The sequence below is a fragment of the Nanorana parkeri genome, unplaced genomic scaffold (genome assembly GCF_000935625.1).
Source record: "Nanorana parkeri isolate BGI_ZX_2015 unplaced genomic scaffold, ASM93562v1 scaffold2447, whole genome shotgun sequence".
In the NCBI taxonomy this organism is placed as follows: Eukaryota; Metazoa; Chordata; class Amphibia; order Anura; family Dicroglossidae; genus Nanorana; species Nanorana parkeri.
In genome coordinates this window covers 42,289-65,547 of record NW_017308715.1, presented here as the reverse complement: position 1 = coordinate 65,547, position 23,259 = coordinate 42,289, and the positions used below count along the sequence as shown (strand labels likewise).

Below are 23,259 nucleotides of genomic sequence, written 5' to 3'. Positions count from 1 at the left end.
CGCTCCGAGCAGGGTCATCTGGCAGTCTCCGGCCACCTAAATTAGGACCCGGAGACTGCCAGATGACCCCGCTCGGAGCGCCGCCCAGCAGAGCAGTAGTGACGCGACGCTCGGCGAGGTAAGTAAGAAGAAACCTGACCAGCGTACTCACTTTCCTCAGTTCTCGAGACGCTGACTCGAGTATAAGCAGGGGGGGGGCATTTTTCAGCACAAAAAATTTGCAGAAAAACTCGACTTATACTCGAGTATATATGGTATGTGTATATATCTATATATATATATAGATATATACACACTTTTTATCTAGCCCAGTCATACATCTTCCTGAAGAAGTGGTGGTACAGTACCACGATACACGCTGTGTACCTGATCTTTTTGACACAAATAAGGGATTTACCAGAAAATATCAAAAATTCCTTCTTTGACTCCAGGTGCCTCTGCTCACCTTTCTCTGATAAAGTCCTTCTTTTGGGAAAACTCCTTCTGTTGCGCCATACGACATTGGAAAGAAAGCACATCAGGATAGCAAGCAGGCACAGATGGAGGAATGTCTGTTTCTCTATTTCTCCTGTGAAATGTGAACCCGGAAGTGCTCAGCACTGAGCACTTTTGCGTTCAGCACCAACAGTTCCTGACTTGGGGAGCCAGGTGCAGCAGTTGGTCGAAGACCCCTGATGTTTTCAGTAAGAGTATTTACAATCATAAAGTGATATCACTTCTTATCAAACCCCTGCTAATATAAGGGGGGACATAAAAAAATAGAAAAATGATAAACTATATTATGAACTAATAATTCTAATGCCATCATTTATAGTTAACTTTGAGTTAATAACCTTTGGAGGCTTTTAAAGCCTGACCTATGGGCAATTTTGGGTATCTTAGTTTGTTGCCATTTCGCGAGCACGCACAGTTTTGTTTATTGATAAATATGGTATGCATTTACTATTTACTTCTTTCATATTTTATAGAAAATTTGGAAATTGTATTGTGTTTGAGTGGCCTGAAGTTAAGTGTATTTTGTATCGGAAATTTAGGTTGTCTTTTACGGAAGGGCCCTGGGGCCATGCTAAAAAAAAATGAAACATAATTCTGGTGTTTAAAAGTCAGAATTCTGAGTTTGAACGACAGAATTCTGAGTTTCAAACTCAAAATTTAAAAAACAGAATTCTGAGATTAAAGGTCAGAATTCTGAGTTTAGAAGTCAGAATTCTGACTTTTAAACTCAGAATTCTGACTTTTAAACTCAGAGTTCTGACTTTTAAACACAGAATTATGTTCTATATTTTTTTTAGCATGGCCCCAGGGCTCTTTTGGGTCTTGGAGACCCCTGATGTCTCCATAAAGAGGACCTATCATGTAAATTGGCTATCACATAGGGGGCTTCTTAGCCCCCCCATGTAATAGCAATAAAGTTGTGTGGAAAAAAAAAAAAGTAGTACAAAAATTAAAGAATCATTAAAAAAATAAAGCATTAAAAAAATGTAAGTCCCCGCCCTCCACATACACACGCAGATATGCGTCAGGTGCACCTACGTGCGAAAAACGACGATTGCACCTATTGTGCCGCACATGTTACATATCGCCGCAAACATCGGAGTGAGAGCAATAATTTTAGGGCCATTAATCCCCGATAACACTAAACTGATGGGCAGTAAAAGCGTTTTAAGCGTCGCCTAAGGGCGTTTTTTGCGATTTTACCCGACTCATATCTGCGTGTCATTTCTGTCCCCAAAAAATGTTAACATAAATTGCAAGGCTATAGTCCGGTCATGCTGACTGGTGAAATTTTTGACTGACTGGTGAGACGCCCTAACATTTTTCAAGCCCTGTATATACACACACAGTGGGGGGAATTTATCAAAACGAGCAGACAAAAATTGGGGCAGCTGTACATTTTGTCTTTTACATTTCCTTATACATTTCCTTATAGATGATATATGTAATGAAATATAAATAGACTGAAAATGTACCTCCAGGTAGTGGCTTACACAGCTGATGAAAGAGGCCTTTTTCAAGGAAGGTGACAAACAGAAAATTGGATGGCTCATGATAATGTAGATGGGTAACAAGTCCTGTAAATTCTGTAGGATTACAGTCTTGATTCAGGTATTCCTTATGAAAGATAAATCACAGAAATGTGAATTCATGTTTATAAAACAATACTTTGATAAGTATAACTTTATATTTCAGGAAAGCATACAATTGCAATAAAAGCGATCATGAGGTTGTCATGATAAACCTCTAACGCTGAAGTAGAAAGAATAAAGCAATGTTCTAAGTATAAGCTTTAAGGAATATTGTACAGACAGTAGAGTTCCAGTGAGCTCCCATTTGGAATGGTTCAAATGATAGAGATGTGAACATTTAACACAGGCTACACTAAAACCAGATAAGATTTGAGGATACTGCTCAAACTCTACTAATTAGGATATTATAAATTTATAAAGAATTGAATGTAACATTTACCAAACATTCACTGGTGCTATATCATAAATTGCATATTATTGCATATTAAAACACATCACTACTTTATTATGCCGATAAATGTTCTTGTGTATTTTGTGGAACTCTGTTTACACTGCTAGCTGAGCTCTATTCAGCTAATGTTTCACAAAAGTCACAGTTCTCCACTCACAAAGTAGCTATATGGCATAGCAAAAGTGTTTACAGATACAGTGTTTACTTTGTGAGTGGAGAACTGTGACTTTTGTCTATATATACCTAGAGAGACAGAGGCAGTGACAGAGGAAGAGGCACATGAACAGAGAGAAAGAGAGATAAAAATCAACCATCATTTTGTCACCGTATTGCCTTGAATACGAGAATCAATGATCCTGCAAATGCTGACTTCCTTTGAAATGCTAATTGTTTGGCTTTCATGCTGAACCTCTTCCTTCACCACTGACCTACAGCAAATATTAAGATCAAAACATAATTTTACTTGCTGAAAAATTGTTTTAGGTATGTGACTTAGAAAATGCTGAAGACAGAGACAGCCAAGTAACTAACATTTCAGAAGAAGGTCACCAATGGCAGCCCCCTTTTTTTCATAACAGGCTTCCTTTAACGCACTACACAGTAGATCATTTATTAACTAAAACTAGGAAAATATAACCAGTTATAATATGGTCCAATTTTTTAGCCTGCAATGCAATGCATCCCTGCCGCACAGCTGCCCGTACATGCTACGGGCGGCTGTGCAGGGATGTAGCGGCAGCTCTCTGGAGGGGGGGCCCTCTTCTTCCTCGCTGGGCCCCCCCCCAAGTGGCCGAACGCCAGGGCCTGGTCGCAATTGCGACCGCTGCGACCCTGGTAGTTCCGCCAGTGCTGCAAAGGCAATTGTTAGAGTAACACACTTACTTTGCATTAGTTAAAGTGACACTAAACTCAGGAGTACATCTTAAAAATGCATTCAAGTACTTTAACTCATAACAAAAATGTATCTTATTTGTGTATCACTCAGCTGAAGATCCTCAAATCATCTCTGAATTCATGCTGACACTGTCCTTCCTCCTGGAGGGTGGCTACTTTTGCTCCCCATGGTCTCTGTGTGTGTTGTAAAGTAGCCACCGCTCCAAGCTCGAAGCAGCATGAATTCAGAGATGATTTGAGGATCTACAGCTGAGGGATACACAAGTAAGCTATATTTTTGTTAATAGTTAAGGTACTTGAATGCATTTTTAAGATTCAACTCCTAAATTTATTGTAATTTAAACCTCCCCGGCGGTATTCCCGAGTGTAGCTCGGGGTTACTTTTCCATACCATAAGCGGTAACCCCGAGCTACACTTGGGAAAGCCGCATAGCATTTACTTACCTTGTCTCTCGAGCCGCGCTGTGTCCTGCGGCCGATGCCGGCTTCCGGGTTCCGTCGCTTGCAAGCGTACGCGTCAAAGGGGGGCTGAACCGCCGGGATATTTAAAAAAAACAAAAACGTCAAAGACGAAAACAATTTGAAAAAAAAAAATAGACCGAAAAATGACATGAAAAAAAAATAAAAATCATACCACCAGGGAGGTTAAATAAGTGAGCCACTACCAAAATCAAAACCTGGCACACAAATTTGATCAGAAAGAGAGACAACAATTAGAGAAGATGGATTGTAAAAAATAAATATATCTAACACATACCTTGGATAGCAGGAACTGCAGTGAGAATATACAGTAAAGCTTTAACATTTGTGCTTCATTTGGATGTTTGAACGTCATAAGGGAATGCTTTAAAACTGATAACACCTAATAAAAAAAATAATACATAGTATTAGTAGTTCAACAGACTATTTAAGGGTTTGTGTATATCAGAAACCATGTGGTCAAGATAATACATCTTTTCTGAAATCATAACAATAAACCTTAACAAAAAATACAATATTTCTTCCCTTTATTTTATAATATGTATTCTACAAACTGTTTTTCCTGTTACATCATGTTTAGAAAAGGGTGAGAGAGTTAACTGGGAATCTATTTAAATATCTACCTATGCTTTCAACGGTGCATCTAAGAGATCCTCCCACAAAAGTCTCTGGTAAAGTGAACTCAAAAAGAAAAGATTCTTAATAGAGGTTAAACTGGAATTCCAGAAATAATATTTTTTTAAAGACTTAGATTGGGCCAGCATAGTTATCTGTAACATCTGAAGGAGAGCAGGGGATGCTGACATTTTAATTTGTGCCACATATCCTGTGTCCTTTGATCTTCCAGGCGGTCTCATACAGGGCACCTCCTCCTCCACTCCATCAGAGATTTTTAAAAATGCACACCTTAATATACAGGAAATTCACTGAATGATGCCACTACTTCCACAGTTCCAGCTTCCACCACACACACCCTTCCACAGATCAAACAAACCACCATATGCAGGCCACTAGATAAAACTGCATATGATCTGACCCAGAAGACAGACATAAACATCATAGAGTATTAGCAGAATCCTTTCATATGACTGGTTACAGCAACAAAACCATAAGTACAAGCATAAATGGTTCTTTGAAAACCCAAAGAAAATATATTTTACAAAGATTTAAAAAAACAGATAATCATGCTCATTTAGTAACCACATACTATCCAGCATATGGTTACTATCTGTCCGAGATTCCTAGGAAACAGGCATCCCCAGAACCATCCCCAGAGGCGTTGGCATATCCAGGGTATGGTACATGCCCTAGTCACCACTTGAAGGAGGGGGGCACTGCTCCATTCATCAGTGAACATTCCCTGGCTCATGGAGACATCTGTGACAGCAGACTTGTGCTGTCATCATTCAATTTCCCACTGGTGGTTTAAATGGGGGGGTTAATCATACCAGTGGGTTGAATGACGCCACTGGTGGTTGGTTGCTGGGACCACCTGGCGTTCTAGCATCCAGCCAATCCAACCTGGTTTGCTCAGTAAGAGAGAGAGGATGAGGATGGAACTTCCAATGCTCCACCTCCTCCATTTAATGCCCTGCCTCCTCCAGCCCTCTGCCAATCAGCTTTTGCCTGCCTGATGATTCAGGTAAGAGGGAACTCTGTGGACTCTGATGTAAGGGGGTGCTATGGGGACTAGAAGTCAACAGAAGTGATAAGAAAATCAAAGAGCTGTAACCCACCACAACATAGCATAAAATACTTCAACAACCCCCAATTCTGGCCCTCAGGCAACCACCCAACCTCAGACATAAATGAATCAGCAGGGAACTTATTACAGAGGCACAAACAAGGAAATGAAACTCTGAAACACCAAAAGTTGCAAACTGTGCAGCTGCATCAATACATTAAAAAGTGTCAGACAAACAAAAGGAAGCTTCAGTATTACAGGGCCATACAGCTTCACCTCCAGTAATGTGGTGGACATCATTCAATATAACAAGTGCAACCAGGGATGTTAAAATGGTGACACGAATTACAGAACAAGGACAAGAATTACAGAAGAAAATGAATCTACATAGACACATCTTAAAAGAACACAAGAATGACAACTGCTGCACACCTGTGGGACCTAATTTCTGAAAACCATTCTATGGAAGACATAAATGTTTTAGCTCATTATATGGATTTTAAAAAATAATCAGGAAAGGAAATCTGTTGAATTACAAATTATATTTCTGTTTGACACAAGGGATAACAGACTGAATGTGGACCTCAGATTTCCAAATCGCTATGAAATAGTTTTATGGCCATCCTTACCTCTGTGAATCTCTCTCCTCTCCCTCTCATTCCACAGCCCACTTCTTTACTTTTTAGCTGACCAGCTTACTTACCTTAATTACCCTAAAGCTGGCTACACACTGAGTGAATGGTGGCTGATTTTTTATGAACCAGATGAAATTCTTACTGGGTGTACCTGTCTGCCGCCTCTCACCCAACATCACTAGAAGGTGCCATGCGGAAAATTGTCGGCCGAACAGCACCTGCATTCAATCAGACTCTCAGGAAAGAGGAAACAGTGTGGACACTGATATAAGGAGCAGCTCTGATGTAAGGGGGGACTCTGGGGACTAGAAGTCACAAGAAGGCAGAGAAAGCAGGTCAAACCATTTACAGTGAAGAGCTGTACATAAAGAGGGAGGGCGTGCACAGTGAAAGAACTGAACATTTGATTCTCACTTTAGCAGGACATTTTTGCCCTTTCCTTATTTTTTATATTTTTTATATTGTAGAGCAGACACAAAAAATAAATAATATGCTTTAAAAGTGTTTAATTACATACAGGTGAAACTCGAATAATTAGAATATCGTGCAAAAGTAATTGCAGTAAGTGCTGCAAAAGGGGCCCAAACCAAGTACTGAGTACATATGCATGCTTGTACTTTTCAGAGGTCCGATATTGTTCTATGTACAATCCTTGTTTTATTGATTGCATGTAATAATCTACTTTTTTGAGGTTGTGGATTTGGGGTTCTTGGGGTTTTCATGAGCTGTAAGCCATAATCATCACAATTATGACAAATCACGGCTTGAACTATCTTGCTTTGCATGTAATGAGTCTATCTCATATATTAGTTTCACCTTTAAAGTTGCATTAGTGAAATAAATGAACTTTGCACGATATTCTAATTATTCGAGTTTCACCTGTACAACTGAAAAGGAGTTTAACTATTTACACATAATGAAGCCTACTTTTGCTTTAGCATCCTCTTTGTCATCTGCTTTGGCTGCCAGAAGCATGAGTCTTAGTACAAGAGAAATGCTCAGAGGAAACTGGCCTCTTAGCTCTGGAACATTGGACTTCATAAGTTTTTTCACTTTTGGTACTGGAATGTTGAAGAAATACACACTTCCCTCTAGATCCAGTCCTCGTCTTCCAGCACGACCTGCCATCTAATGAAAATATGATATCATCACATGCTGCTATAGTTTTGTTATTGTAAAATACTTCACATATCCACTATTTCACTTTAGATTTTAAGTATTCCTCTAATGAAAAACATAATGAAGCCAAACAGCTAAACAGTTCCTGCTCATGTACACATACTGTATATCTTACAGACAGGGGCGTAACTAAAAATCACAGGGCCCCATAGCATAATTTTGTATGGGGCCCCGTGATTGCTAGTTATGCCACTTGCAGAGCCCACCTGATATACCAAACAGCCCACCATAGACTCTCTATAGTGGGCTCCGCAGGGTGTCAAATGGGCTGCACACCTCTTACCTGTCAGCGCTGTCCGCCTCCGTGGTCACCGGGCCCTGCCTCCTCTTCCATCACTGGCCCCACCTGCTCTTAGGTCGCTGGCCAGTGATGTAAGCGGAGGTGGGGTTGCTCTTAGGTGGGCCCTGCCTCCTCCTTCACTGCGAACGCCGGCCTCTTCTGCCGCAGCTGCTGGCTGTCACTGACACAGCTCCGCAGCGACTGAGGGGAAACGCGCCGCGGCCGCTGCACACATCACCGACGGTGTCAGTGGCAGCCAGCACCCTTACATGCCATAGCGACCCAGACGGCCCCCGCGGCATCAGAGGGATGACCTGGCCAGGCCCCCCCTGTGCCCGGGCCCCATAGCGGCTTACAGAGCATCCAAATGTATAAAGCATTTAAATCAATATTGAGGGAGAAATGCAACTTTGTTGACTGATATTAAATGAGTAGCTGCCCCCTGGATTCTAGGGACAGAAAGTGCTGACACTTCACCACATGGATGGATTCTTAGTCGGAATGGGATGTGTGGAGTGAAATAGGGCGCCAGTCACATTTAGGATTTTTATAATGCTTTAATTGAACCAGCAACAAAACTGGGAGAGAGCGTATAAGGCTGCAGACATCTGAGGAATAGGGAACTCCAGACTCACCAAATGCTCTCCAGCTGCACAGTGTACAGGGTACTCAAACCAAAAGTGTAATGATGCTGTGATAGAGATCCCCATTTGGCAGACAGTTTGAGATTTCCCTGGGTGAGACAGCAGACATCTCTCTAAGGTCCAAGCCCATCCTTATGTCTCTGGAACTTCAAGCAGATGAAGTTCCTCCCTGACTCTTTATCCCAGGAATAATTCTGGACCCCGACTGAGTCCTCATCTGATCACCTGTAGGCTTCAGGCCTGGTTATACTTCGCTCATTTAACACACCTCCCCCAGACAGGAGGTCCAGGGGAGAAAGAGGCTCTCACATGGTCAGACCCAGATATTTATGTCCTCTCCCAGCATACACCACTGGCCATGAAACTCCTTGTGATTGACTGAAGTGACAATGATATCTATAGCATCCCACCATTGGTTGCTCTACTCTGTGGCAAGGCTATACCCAGCAGCAGGCAGATGCAATCAATAGCAGAATCCTTAGGGAAAACCAAATGAGCATAGACTATACAATTAGGCAGACTGAATACAATCCTTAGGGCAAGGTGGCTACACTCCCTATACTGGAAGGGGTCCCCAGGTTTCAATAATGAAAAAATCACTTTTTGACCTCTTTGGAATAACCATTCAACAGTAATTACAGTTCACAGGAAAACACATCTCCAGCATTCACTACTGCTAATAAACTTTACTGCTATATCCAAGTTACTCTAAATAAAAGGCAGATAAAAGATATTTCTGATAACAATGCATGTATAATACAGTTTATGGTAGACCTGCCAACTTTCTGAGATCAGAAAGAGGTACACCTTCCAGCACAATGTATTTAGGCAATATACACACCCCTTCCCCAGACCATTAAGAATATACATGCCAAAATGATTAGTTAAACCAGAATTGGTTTTCTTTCACCATGACTTTTCCTTTTATGCTGGCTTTTTAAATAGCAAACCAAATTTTTAAGAGATTAAATAAAGGTTATAGGTAAAGGTTGAAAAACACAAACCATTGATCTTTTGGAAAACAAGCCCTGAAGACATGGAAAATTCATAAATTAACAGCAATAAATAAATAAAAACTTTAAATTATTATTATTATTATTATACAGGATTTATATAGCGCCAACAGTTTGCGCAGCGCTTTACAATATAAGGAAGACATTACAGTTACAATACAGTACAAGATGGTAAGGAGGGCCCTGCCCCTGAGGGCTTACAATCTGAAAGAGGAGGGGGAAATGATACATAAGGAGGGAGCTGTGTGGGGATGAATTGTTTGAGAATGTGATGGTTGAGCGGTTAGGTTGAGGTGGGATAGGCTTCCCTGAAGAGATGAGTCTTTAGGGAACGCCTAAAGGCATTCCAGAGGATGGGAGAGACTATAGAGAAGTCCTGGAGGCAAGTATGGGAGGAGTGGACAAGGGAGCTGGAAAGCAGGAGGTCAATGGATGAGCGGAGGGGACGGTTAGGGTAATACTTTGAGCGGTTCCCTAACCCGCTGCCTTCCCTAACCCTCTGCTACGTTTACTGAATACAGTCTTGTCTGCTGCCTGCCCTTCCTGTATTCTCGGATTCTTCCTTCTGCAACATCAAGCCCACACCTTCCACTGCCCTACACTAACTTTTGCTTATGGGCCCGCAATGACGCCCCACAGCCAGAGTATATAGTTTAAATCCTACACCTAGTAGTGTCACCTACAAATCTAACTCCTCCCCTCCTCTTCCTCTTTATGTGGTGGTCCCCTAAGGATTTGTCCTTGGACCCCTTCTCTTCTCTATCTACACCTCCTCTCTTGGTCAGTTAAAAACCTCACATGGTTTCCAATACCATCTCTATGCCGATGACACTCAAATATACCTCTCGACTACGCAACACACCCCATCAGTGTCCTTGTGTGTCACTAATCTACTAACTGACATATCCGTCAGTTAAAGCTCAACCTTTAAAAAACTGAGCTCATGTTATTTCCTCCCGCCTGTGCACCATCCCCCAACTTTTCCCTTGAGATTGTTAACACAACTATCCAGCCCTCCCCCCTATGCCAAGGTCCTAGGTGTCATCCTTGACTCGGACCTCACCTTTCTTCCCCACATACAATCACTATCCAAATCCTGCCGCCTTCACCTTCGTAATATCTCCAAAATACTCCCCTTGCTCACCAATGAAACCGCAAAATTACTCATCCACTCGCTAGTTATCTCCCGTCTTGACTATTACAACTCCCTCCTCATTGGCTTACCTCTACACAGGCTATCCCCCCTTCAGTCTATCATGAATGCTGCTGCTAGACTCATTCACCTAACCAACCGCTCAGTGTCTGCAACCCCCCTCTGTTTCATTTCAAATACAAAATATTAACAACCACATCTACAACTCTCAAAGTATCTCAAAGTATCACCCTAACCGTCCCCTCCGCTCTTCACAAGACCTCCTGCTATCCAGATCGCTCATCAACTCCTCCCATGCTCGCCTCCAGGACTTCACTAGAGTCTCTCCCATCCTATGGAACTCTCTACACCAACATGTCCATCTATCTCCCACACTGACTGGCTTTAGGTGATCCCTTAAGACTCATCTCTTCAGGGAAGCCTATCCCACCTCAACCTCACCATTGAACAATCACTTTCTCAAACAATCATCCCCGCACAGCTACCTCCTCATGTATCACTTGCCCCTCCCTTTTAGATTGTAAGCCCTCACAGGCAGAGCCCTCCTTACCATCTTGTCTTCAATTGTATTGTGATTTGAATGTCTTCCTGATATTGTAAAGCGCTGCGCAAACTGTTGGCGCTATATAAATCCTGTATAATAATAATCCTGGTGGTATCCAAGTGCACTTGCCTTAGCGAAAGGTGGCTGATAATGTAAAACACATCATTACTATATACTCAGACTGGGGTGTTTGCATACAAGGCCTCACAGGTCCTGGGTAAATTGTGCAGTCAGTTTGTAATGTGTATGGTAAGCTTAACCCTTCGTGACGGGAGACTACACTGTACATCCCGCCACAAAGTGCTTAAATGACTGGCCATGCACACTGTACGCGACGAGTTATTTGAGGCTCTGTAAAGCTGGTAACCGCTGATTCTCAGCGGTTACCATTCATTAATAATTGCCTCAGTATTGAGGCATTCATTAATGAAATAGTTAAGCTTTTGTAAAAGCTTCTTTCTTTCAATAATGAATGAATAAAGCCTTACATACAAATACTGGATCGCTAAATAGTGATCCGGTATTTGACAGCTGAAGAAAGCAGAGAGGTAGCAGAGTGAGTCACCTCTCTGCTATTCGTTTTGACAGCTCAATGTCTATGAAGATGTGCGATACATTTCAGGCACAGGAATGTTACAATGTATCTCTGTGCCTGAAATGTATCACTTCTGATCGTCTGGACATGATCAGAAACCTTTAAACATGCTGTCAGGATCAGTCTCTCAGGTTATTATTAGCTGTTCCTAAGTTTGAAGCAGCCTAATAATAACCAAAAATTAAAAAGTTAATTTATCAAGCAGTCATAGCGAGTGCTTGCTATAAACTGACGGGAAAAAAGTGTAAAAATAAATAAAGTGTAAAAACAAATTAAGAAAATAAAAATTATATATACATATATTTATTATACTATAATAATTATTATAAAAATTGCTAAAAAATAATAATAATCAAAACTTGTGAAAAAAAAGTGTTTTTCTTTAAGTTTTTTTCGTCATTTTTAAATATTGTATTCGAACTGAGTGAAGTGTTGGGTACACATGTTTGATATAATTATATAGCCCTATCTGTCCTCTAAAAAACAATATACAGTATAACGTGTGGGTACATTTAGTAAGAAAGTATATTACAGCCGTGGAAGAATCACACAGCAAAAATTTTAAAAGTGTGTCAGTCATTTATGAACAGAAACTGAAAACAAGCTCAGTCATGAAGGGGTTAAAGGAGATTGGAAAGTCAGATTGTAACTTGTGTATTAAGCTTTAAACTGATTACTATCAAAAAGTGTTACAAGAGTTTTGTATAAAATTACCTGTCTATAGTTTAGTGCATCCAGGTAAACTGAATCATGCAGGAAAACCACAGATTTACATGGCATGTTGATTCCCAGTGCAAGTGAGCCAGTAGCAGTTACAACCTGGAAAAAAAATGTACACAATTAAGCTTTTCACCCAGGGTGCAAATTAAGTCATTATGACCGCCATACAGAAAAGAAAGACCAAGGCCACTTGACACAGCCTTATTGTTTATAGAATGTAACTTGCAAATTAATGTATATTATAAAAAACCTGCGAGCAAGAAAACCTTTATCAAGTGTACATAAACCCTAAATCGACCCCTGCACTCTGTGTATTATGCACTCCTGCACACCTTGCGATATGCACTCCTGAGCTCTGCATTCTTTTCATTTCGTACTCCTGAGCCCTGCACTCTCTTTGTTACAGGCTCCTGAGCCCTCCCTCTGTGTACTACACACTCCTGAGCTCTGCCCTCTGTGTGTTACAGACCCCTGAGCCCTACACTCTGCGTGTTATACACTTCTGAGCCCTGTGAAATGCATACTCCTGAACACAGCACTCCCTGTGTTATGTACTCTTGAGCTCTTTAATCTGTGTGTTACACACTCCTGAGCATTATGCATTTCAGGCCCTTGCACTGTGTGTGTTGTGCACTCCTGAGCCCTGCACTCACTGCATTACAGACTCCAGAATCCTGCACTGCGCATTACAGACTTCTGAGCCCTTGCACTCTGCGTGTGGTGCACTCCTGAGCCCTGAACTCACTGTCTTACAGATTCTTGAGCCCTGCACTCTCTCTGTGCATTTTGTACTGCCAACACCTGCATTCTGTGTATTATGCACTCCTGACCCCTGCACACCTTGCGATATGCACTCCTTAGCTCTGCATTCTTTGCATTTCATACTCCTGACCCCTGCACTCTCTTTGTTACAGACTCCTGAGCCCTGCTCTCTGTGTACTACACACTCCTGAGCTCTGCCCTCTGTGTGTTACAGACCCCTGAGCCCTACACTCTGCGTGTTATACACTTCTGAGCCCTGTGAAATGCATACTCCTGAACACAGCACTCCCTGTGTTATGTACTCTTGAGCTCTTTAATCTGTGTGTTACACACTCCTGAGCATTATGCATTTCAGGCCCTTGCACTGTGTGTGTTGTGCACTCCTGAGCCCTGCACTCACTGCATTACAGACTCCAGAATCCTGCACTCTGTGCACTGCAGACTTCTGAGCCCTACACTCTGTGTGTGATGCATTACTAAACCCTGCACTCCCGAGCCCTGCACTCACTGTCTTACAGATTCCTGAGCCCTGCACTCTCTCTGTGCATTATGTACTGCCAACACCTGCACTCTGTGTATTATGCACTCCTGACCCCTGCACTCTGGGTGGTACCCAGTCCTGATCCATGTGCTCTGTGTGTTATGCACTCCTGGCCACTGCACTCTGCATTACACACTGCTGAGCCCTGCACTCTGCCCTGCAGCTATGCACTTTTGAGTCCTGTATTCTGTATATTACTCACTCCTCAACGCAGCACTCTCTGTGTTATGTACTCCTAAACACTTGAGTCCTATACACACTCCTAAACCATTTGTTACGCACTCTTGTCCCCTGCACTCTCTATGTCACTATTCTGAGTCCTGCATTCTGTGTGTTATGCAGTCGGGCCCCTGTACTCTGTGCATTACAGATGACTGAAACCGGCACTCTATGCATCATGCACTGTTGAGCCCTGCACTATGTGCATGGCACATTCCTGAGCCCTGCACTCTTTATGTTATGCACCTCTGAGCCCTGCACTCTGTTAGATACACACTTTTGAGCCTTGCATTCTGTGTGATACACTCCTGAGCTCTGCACTCTGTGTTTTACTAATTCCTGAGCTCTGCACAAACATCAAATGCTCCCGTAAGCGAATGCAAGGTCATTTGAATCCTTGGCAATTGCAAGACTGTGAAAATAATCACTATTGTGATCATTTGTGCCCTTGTCAATCCTGCTTAATATTATCCTATATTTACGCTAACAACTGTGTGTGTGTGTGTTTGTATATACTTTGCTGTAGTAGTTCCCATGCCCTTCTATATTCAGGGAACCAAGAAACTCATCTAAAAGTTTCTTGAATCTATCAATGCTATCAGGGGATACTACTGACTGCGGAAGGGCATTACACATTTTTACTTCTCTCACAGTAAAAAAAAAACTCTTGGGAAGTCTAAGGCTAAACTGTGTCTCCTCTAACCTCTTGCTGTGTCCTCCTGTCATCAATAGAGTTCTCGGTGTAAACATTTTATTCCGGATATTGTAGTCCCCATTAATGGTTTTGAAGATTGCAATTAGGTCCCCTCTTTTCTAAGCGCCTCTTTTCTAAGGAGAACCATTTTAATTTCTGGAGGTGGTCTTCATAGCTCAGGCCTTCCATCCCCTTTGTTCATTTGGTAGCCCTTCTCTGAACTCTCTCAACTTCAAGGACGTCTTTCCTAAGGGTTGGTGACCAAAACTGAACCGCATATTCAGGGTGAGACCGAACCAGTGATTTATAAAGTGGTAGTAATATGTTTTTATCCCTTTCCAAAATGCTTCTTTTAATGCAGGATAATATCCTTTTTGCTTTGCAAGCTGCTGCTTGCCATTGCATACTACTGTTGAGTCTGTGACCCCCCGGTTTTTCTCCATGTCCGACTTCCCCAGTTAAGCACCCCCAAGTAGTAGTTTGCACACATGTGCATAACCTTACATTTTTTAATAAAATAAATACAAATAATACTCCAATATAAAAAAGTACACCTTGTGGTTAATCCATCCAATGCAGAAATGAGAAAAGTGGAACACAAGTGGAGCTGTTTCCAGTTATTTTTATTTTATGGGAAAACTATAGGTTTGATGAGTCGCTACGATTTTCTCTAGTTTGAATGAACCAGCCCTGTGTTGCTACACACCTTGACAGAGCAAATGCTGAGGAATTACTATACATATTGTGTCATTTTCCAAAGGCAGTACCTGTAGAAGCAACTAGAATATCTGCTTTGAGGTGTAATAGGTTTTTGTTAGGGATTACTGTACAAATTCATAAATCATGCCATATATAATCCACTTGAAAAGATATAAAAAATAATATGTAAATGCACAGTTAAATAATTACACATTTTTCTGTTTCCTTGTCGTTCTATTAAAAGGGCATTGTTAAAATATAATATTTTTTTTTCCAGTAAAATACTTACTTTCATGTATCCCATTCTGAACAGCATTTCCACAAAAATTCTTCCTTTAGCATCAACTGTTGCATGGTGGTATCCAATGCCTCTCTTAGAGAGCGTTATAAGTGTCTTAAATCTATCATGACTTGAGAATTTCATTCTTCTATACAATAATCCCAAGGTCTACAAAACATGATATTTACATTATTTAGCAACAGATTTAAGCTTAAAATAACACTGACACAGCAATCTGAATTGTAATCTTTTGGATGACTTATGTTGTCTTACCTTGTTATCCACACTCTTTTCATCAGCATAGGTACAGTCTGGGGGTATTTCTTGGAGCTTCTTAATTTTCTGCATTAAACTATTGTAATTAGCCTGTTTGATGATCTGAGACTCCTGATTCCTTGTGATTCTGTGAAAAAAGATCAGACAAACCTGAATTGTAATTATTGTTTTGTTTGGATGAAGTACCTGTTGTAAACCTCATTTTATGGCATCCTGAAACATGGTTATGAAAGTATTTTTTATATTTTCAAAATATTTTACAAATCCCAAGGTACATATTTATAAACCGGTGAATGTGAGATTCACAAAACACTAATTATGAATCAATTACTTTAATTAAAAACAAATGCACCAAGAAGATTTACCTGCAGTGAATGTGTGGTGAATGTCTAATTTGCTGCTATATAAATATGATTCTAAAACTTTTGGTACCTTTTTATGTATGTCCTTTCATTTTGTAACCTGTCCTAGAAAACATCTACTTGCTGTGGGTCTTCTTTGACCAACTTTAACCATATTAGTATTAAGTTTTAAGGTACTTACTACTAAAGAACAGCTTAAAGTAACAAGTAAAAAATGGTCAACGAACTGTTAATGTACTGTAATATTACTACAGCGCCTCAGAAAATCTACTTCAGTCTGATTTTTTTTTTAATAATCCAATGCACCGTACATCTGCAGGATAAACCAGTGTGGTGCTAATACTGCAGCTTCTTGTCCTGTGATTCTAGGCTGTGCAACTTCCCTTTTCTTCTCTTTGAAAGTGCTTCAAGTGAAAAGGGCTTAAAATACCTTATCTGCACATTCACCTAAGCCCTGGGTAGCCAAAACCAAAGGCTTGATTTTCTGTATTTGTTGCTGTACAATTGTAAGAAAGTTAATACAAAAGTTTATATTCAGTTGTTTGCATATGTAAAACAAAACCTGCATTTGGACTCAACACCTCATTTCTCATCTATACAGTATAATTAATGGAAACCACCATATACTGTATATACCACATCACACAACTAAAAATACCACATTGCCATAGGATATGGGTGAGGCCTAGGGGTGACTGAGGCCTAGGGATGACCAATTTCACCAGCCGGCTTCATTAGAGGAATGGCTTCACGTGCTTACTCAATTGTCTCCTCCTTAAAGTAACACTAAACTCAGGAGTTAAAGCTTAAAAATGCCTTCAAGTACCTTATCTATTAACAAAATGTATCTTATTTGTGTATCACTCAGGTGTAGATCCTCAAATCATCTCTCAATTTGTGCTGATACTTCCCTTCCTTCTGGAGGGTGCCTACTTTTGTTCCCCATGGTCCATGTGTTTGTTGTAAAGTAGCCACCGCTCCAAACTCCCTCCCATGATGGACTACAATCTCATTGAAATTAGCTTGGAGTCAGCTTGGAGGGGTGAATACTGTACAACACACAGAGGAAAAGACACACACAGAAAGAGAAATAAAATCAACCAGCACTTGTCAGAAACGTACAGTATTGTCTTGAATACTAGAATCAATGATGCTGGAATTGCTGACTTCCTTTGAAATGCTAGTTGTTTGGTTGTCATGCTAAAACCTCTACCTTTACCACTGACCTAAAGCAAATATTTAGATCAGAACTTTTAATTTTACTTGCTGCAAGATTATTTTAAATATGTTACTTAGAAAATGCTGAAGGCAGAGACAGCCAAACAACTAACATTTCAGAAGAAGGTCAACAATGGCAGCCCTCTATTTCTTCATAACAGGCTTCCTTTAACTCCCTACACAGTAGATCATTTATTAACTAAAACTAGGAAAATATCAATGCTGTTGCTCTTATAACAACCAGTTATTATATGGTTTTATTTTCTAACCTCCACAAGTAATTGTTAACCAGTTGAAATCCGCGGTGTTAAACCCCCTTCCAATTCCGCTAGGGGGCGCGCGCGAGCAGAAAAAAAATGCCGTCTGGCGACGGCAACCCGCCAATGCTGCAGTGCCGTCCCTCCGTCCGTTTTTTTTACAACGGGCGGATGGCAAGTGGTTAAAGTGCCACACTTTCTTTGCATTAGGTAAAGTCAAACTAAACTCAGGAGTTAAATCTTAAGGCTCCTTTCACATGGGCTGATGAGGAAGGGATCTGTGCACAGATCCTCTCCTCCTCCGTATAAAAACTGCATTTACCGGAACCCATGCCAGCCTATGGGAATCTGGTGTAAACAAACATGTGTCCGTTTACATCATATTACCCCCGATCATGCACGATCCATTCCGTTGAAATGCAACACTGTTCCGTTTGTTTCTCCGGACCCGGCCAGAAGCAGGGGGTAACCGGGTGTGAACGGACACTTGTCTGTTTACACACGGCTGCCCATAGACTTGCATTGGGCATCCGATCGGATAAACCTGAAAAACTGACAGGCCAACCCGATCGGACCACCTGTGTGAAAGGGGCCTAACAATGCATTCAAGGACAATAACGATTAACAAAAATGTAACAATCCAATCTTAAAATTATATACAAATATGTTGCACGGGTTAAACATAACACAATTGATAATTATATAAAGACAAACTCAAGTTGTGGCTACCCCACAATGTGGTACACCCACAAACAAATTATATACATGTATGTGGGCACAAGTAACATCCTGCATCCACATAATACATCTAAAAATAACCTTAAATGAAAACTCTCATCTGTCTGTAAATGTTGCCATGCATGCTCACTGCTATGCCTTGGTGATTTAATAAAGTGTCCCTGAGAGAACTAAGATCTCTCTCTCTCTCCTCCGGAAAGTCAGGAAATCACCAGCACTCAGTAGTAAAGATAAATATGTCCCTTTTATTGGACAGAAAGCGTCAGACATCCAAATAAACTGACGTTTCGGGGCCACGCAGGCTCCCTTCCTCAAGGCAGAAAGATGTGACAGTCACGTCACATCTTTCTGCCTTGAGGAAGGGACCCTGCGCGGGCACGGCACATCTTTCTGCCTTGAGGAAGGGACCCTGCGCGGCCCCGAAACATCGGTTTATTGTGATGTCTGTGACGCTTTCTGTCTAATAAAAGGGACATATTTATCTTTACTACTGAGTGTTGGTGATTTCCTGAATTTCCTGTGTTTGCACGGCGCCATCCGTGGTAATTCATCACTGCGAGCACCACTTTTTTCTTATCTGGCCGGGACTGCTGTGAGGAGTGCGGAGGGTCTCTCCATCGACTTACATCTCTCTCTCCTCCTTCACTTTCCTGGACCTTGTTTTTTGACATGCCCTATGTGTGACTCAGTGAACATTTCCTAATATTTGTGTTTATGTCTGACTATTTATAACCAATCCATCACCTTGTGTTGTATTATTCCCTTCATCTAGTGCCGTGTTTTTCTCTTCCTGCTCCCTTATTTTTAAATCTTCCCTTAATTTTCTTAATATAAGAAAAGGGTCTTGTTGCTTCCCCAAGTGATTCTGATACAAAAATTACCAAGGTTGAAATTAAATAATGACTATATTAAACAAAAATACCACTTGCAATATGCAGCCTCAGACAAGAAGAGGTGTGGTACTCTGAGACAATCTGGGATCTATTGTTTTGTTCAGTGCTCTCAGTTAGAGATGAGCCAAACATAGCTGGCTTTAGATCACAGGACATTCACTGGACTGTGCTGAAGATTGAATATAAATCTAATCCCCATTGAAGTCAATAGGGGTCTCTCTCTCTCTCCTCCGGAAAGTCAGGAAATCACCAGCACTCAGTAGTAAAGATAAATATGTCCCTTTTATTGGACAGAAAGCGTCAGACATCCAAATAAACTGACGTTTCGGGGCCACGCAGGCTCCCTTCCTCAAGGCAGAAAGATGTGACAGTCACGTCACATCTTTCTGCCTTGAGGAAGGGACCCTGCGCGGTCACGTCACATCTTTCTGCCTTGAGGAAGGGACCCTGCGCGGCCCCGAAACATCGGTTTATTGTGATGTCTGTGACGCTTTCTGTCTAATAAAAGGGACATATTTATCTTTACTACTGAGTGTTGGTGATTTCCTGAATTTCCTGTGTTTGCACGGCGCCATCCGTGGTAATTCATCACTGCGAGCACCACTTTTTTCTTATCTGGCCGGGACTGCTGTGAGGAGTGCGGAGGGTCTCTCCATCGACTTACATCTCTCTCTCCTCCTTCACTTTCCTGGACCTTGTTTTTTGACATGCCCTATGTGTGACTCAGTGAACATTTCCTAATATTTGTGTTTATGTCTGACTATTTATAACCAATCCATCACCTTGTGTTGTATTATTCCCTTCATCTAGTGCCGTGTTTTTCTCTTCCTGCTCCCTTATTTTTAAATCTTCCCTTAATTTTCTTAATATAAGAAAAGGGTCTTGTTGCTTCCCCAAGTGATTCTGATACAAAAATTACCAAGGTTGAAATTAAATAATGACTATATTAAACAAAAATACCACTTGCAATATGCAGCCTCAGACAAGAAGAGGTGTGGTACTCTGAGACAATCTGGGATCTATTGTTTTGTTCAGTGCTCTCAGTTAGAGATGAGCCAAACATAGCTGGCTTTAGATCACAGGACATTCACTGGACTGTGCTGAAGATTGAATATAAATCTAATCCCCATTGAAGTCAATAGGGGTTGATTCTATAGAATCGATTCTGGCCATTTTCAAGGTTCATGAACAAGGCAAGGGATCCTCAAATAAATCATATGGGGAGCTGGCCACTGATGGGAGGACATGTACCAGTGGAAAAAGAAATGTAAAAAAATACCAGTCAGAGGAGAAAAGGTCTTTTCTAGACATGAAAGCCGGCAATGTACGTTTTGATCCATTCGGCCAAAAAGTCAATTGGTTTCATTATTTGGATTTGGACCTTACCGAATTTTCGTGTTAATTTCGGTTGAGTTAAACGATATTTATGAAAGAACATTTGTTGCAGAAAATTGACATTAATGTTTATTAATTTTTAATTTTTGACAGTCTACAGCACGTGTCAAACTCAAGTCCCAGGGGCCAAATCCGGCCCACCAGACTTCTACTTTCAGATCTAGGTATTAAGTTATTACTAAAACCAGTGATAATCGAATGCAGAGGCAATCATGATAAAGATTAGATACATTTATATAGTCTTACAGATACCCTTGAGGGCAACCATAATGTTGATGCGGCCCACGATTAAATTTCGTTTTACACCCCTGGTCTACAGGAACATGAAGCAATTATTTTTTCAAATTTTTCAAACAGCGTGGGGTCCCCCTCCCAAATTCATACCAGACCCTTCAGGTCTGGTAGGAATTTTAGGGGCAGATTCCACCTGGAAATAATACATTGTGGTGTCCTTTTTTGAGAATTAAGACATAATAATTCTACAGATTTAAAGCACAGTCTATATTCCTTTTTGTTAGGATGCAGATGGAGAGAGCAGACAGATTTAATTTGGAAATAAAAAAAAGTATCTTTTCGCTGAGACTGAAAACAATAAAAATGTACAGATTTGCTGCACGGACTGTACTCTTTTTTTGCTAGAATGCAAGTTCAGAAGGTGAAAACAGGCAGGTGTCATCTGCAAATACTACACTGAAGGAAAAAATAAATTGTACAGATTTACAGTACAGAATTTAAGCCTTTTTAATAGGATTACATTTTAGAGGTAGAAAGTAGGAAAACTGCATTTGGAAATAAAAATGTGCGTTTTATGCAGAAAAATTGTACAGATTTGCTGCACAGACTGTACTCTTTTTTTGCTAGGTTGCAAGTTCAGAAGGTGAAAACAGGCAGGTGTCATCTGCAAATACTACACTGAAAGAAGAAATAAATTGTACAGAATTTAAGCCTTTTTAAAAGGATTACATTTTAGAGGTAGAAAGTAGGCACACTGCATTTGGAAATAAAAATATGTGCTTTTATACAGAAACATTTTACATAGTTGCTGCATAGTATGTACCCATTTTTTTGCTAGGATGCAATGCCCACGGAGAGAGCAAGCATATTTCATTTGAAATCCAAAAATTATAGGGTATTTTTTTCTGAGAAGGTAGACAGAAATTTTTTTTACAGATTTCCTGAACAATATGTAATCCTTTTTTCAGGATTCCAAGCCTTTTTGATAAGCCACAATTTCAAAGGGAGCTACCAGGCATTTTATGAACATAAATCCCTGTTAGGCCACGTAATTTAAAAGAGAATATATCCACAAATATTCTTGATTGAGACAGTGGACTGAAATAAGCCAAAAATACTTGGGGCTAGTTCACACCATATGCAGTTGTGATGCAGTCAGTTCAGTTTGACTGCTGCAGCCAAAATACATCACAATGCTTTCCTATGGGCTTTCTCGTGCTGTATTCACACCATTGCAGTCTGTTCAGATGCAGTCAGAAAAAGTACTGCTTGTCCTATTTTAGCTGCATCTAACTGCACCGGAACACATCAAAACGCCTGCAAATGCACCAGCACGCATACAAACGCATACAAAAAAAACAGAATTGATTGCGACATCATCCAGGGACATCCAGTGGAAAAAGCGCATCTGAACGCATTAAAAACGCATCACAAACACGTCAAAATGGATCACAATGTAACTGCACAGACGCACGCAGTTGTGATGCAGTTTCTGTTGTGGACTAACCCTAAGACAAACAGCATGATTTAGCCTGCATAGACCCCCCAAAAGATTCACACTGAGAAACAGCATGCAGGAACAGTGAGGGGTATATTTATAAACAATTCACAGAGCCATTTGCCCTGCAAATCTCTGCGAACATTCGTTATGTGGCAAGACAATAACAAATGTTCTTAGTATGTTTTCTTTTCAGGTTGAATGTAATCTAATACTACATTATGGCCACCAGATGAAGCTGAGCAGCATAGGAAATACTGTAAATAAATTTTACAGTTCATTATTTTACTGGGCAAAGAAAACAGATATGAGTCTGGCAGTAGAAGTGAATTGCTAATAATTGGTTAAAACAACCACCAATTACCAATTTATTTTGTTTCAGTAAAGTGCACAGCAGAACTTCTTTTCCCTGAAGCAAAAAGCCCATGCTCCAAAGCAATAGGAACAACCTAGCCCCTGAGTGACTGGCAATCCAGTAGTGACCCTGCTTTTGGGTTAAGGGGTTGAAAGTCCCAAATAATTAAGTAGTATATTTCCTAATTAGATGCTATTCTAAGGAAGTATGGTTTCGCCTTATTTGGGATGCCACTGCACCAGCTGTGAACTTTTTTGAACCACTTTACAAGATGACTTACATTCCACTACACCCAATATTCTCTGCATTATATATGCCATGTTAATGTCCACCTTAGGCTCCTTTTTGTCTTAAAGGAGAACTATGACATGAGTGATTTCCACTCACCTCATAGTTCTAAGCCGACCTGTGACAATGAGACTGTCACAGGTTGGGTCAGTAGATCGGGAGGTGAGAGAACACATACCGGGTTCCCTCACCTCTTGATCCAGTCACGGCTCTCTGCCATGACAGGGGGAGGGGCTGGATTCCCCTCTACT

At 40.9% G+C, this 23,259-nt stretch overlaps 1 protein-coding gene across 1 annotated transcript in view; it reads right to left on the bottom strand.

Moving 5' to 3' along the window:
- The window catches only part of LOC108801697 (probable ATP-dependent RNA helicase DDX60), a 77,682-nt gene that overhangs the window by 14,550 nt on the left and 39,873 nt on the right, over positions 1-23,259 (bottom strand). The window contains exons 12-17 of the mRNA XM_018573601.1: positions 15,768-15,897; positions 15,504-15,662; positions 12,294-12,398; positions 7,099-7,299; positions 4,130-4,234; positions 1,971-2,112 (exon numbers count right to left, since the gene is read on the bottom strand). Coding sequence (XP_018429103.1) covers positions 1,971-2,112; positions 4,130-4,234; positions 7,099-7,299; positions 12,294-12,398; positions 15,504-15,662; positions 15,768-15,897 — 842 coding nt within the window. The remainder of the gene's footprint in view (positions 1-1,970; positions 2,113-4,129; positions 4,235-7,098; positions 7,300-12,293; positions 12,399-15,503; positions 15,663-15,767; positions 15,898-23,259) is intronic.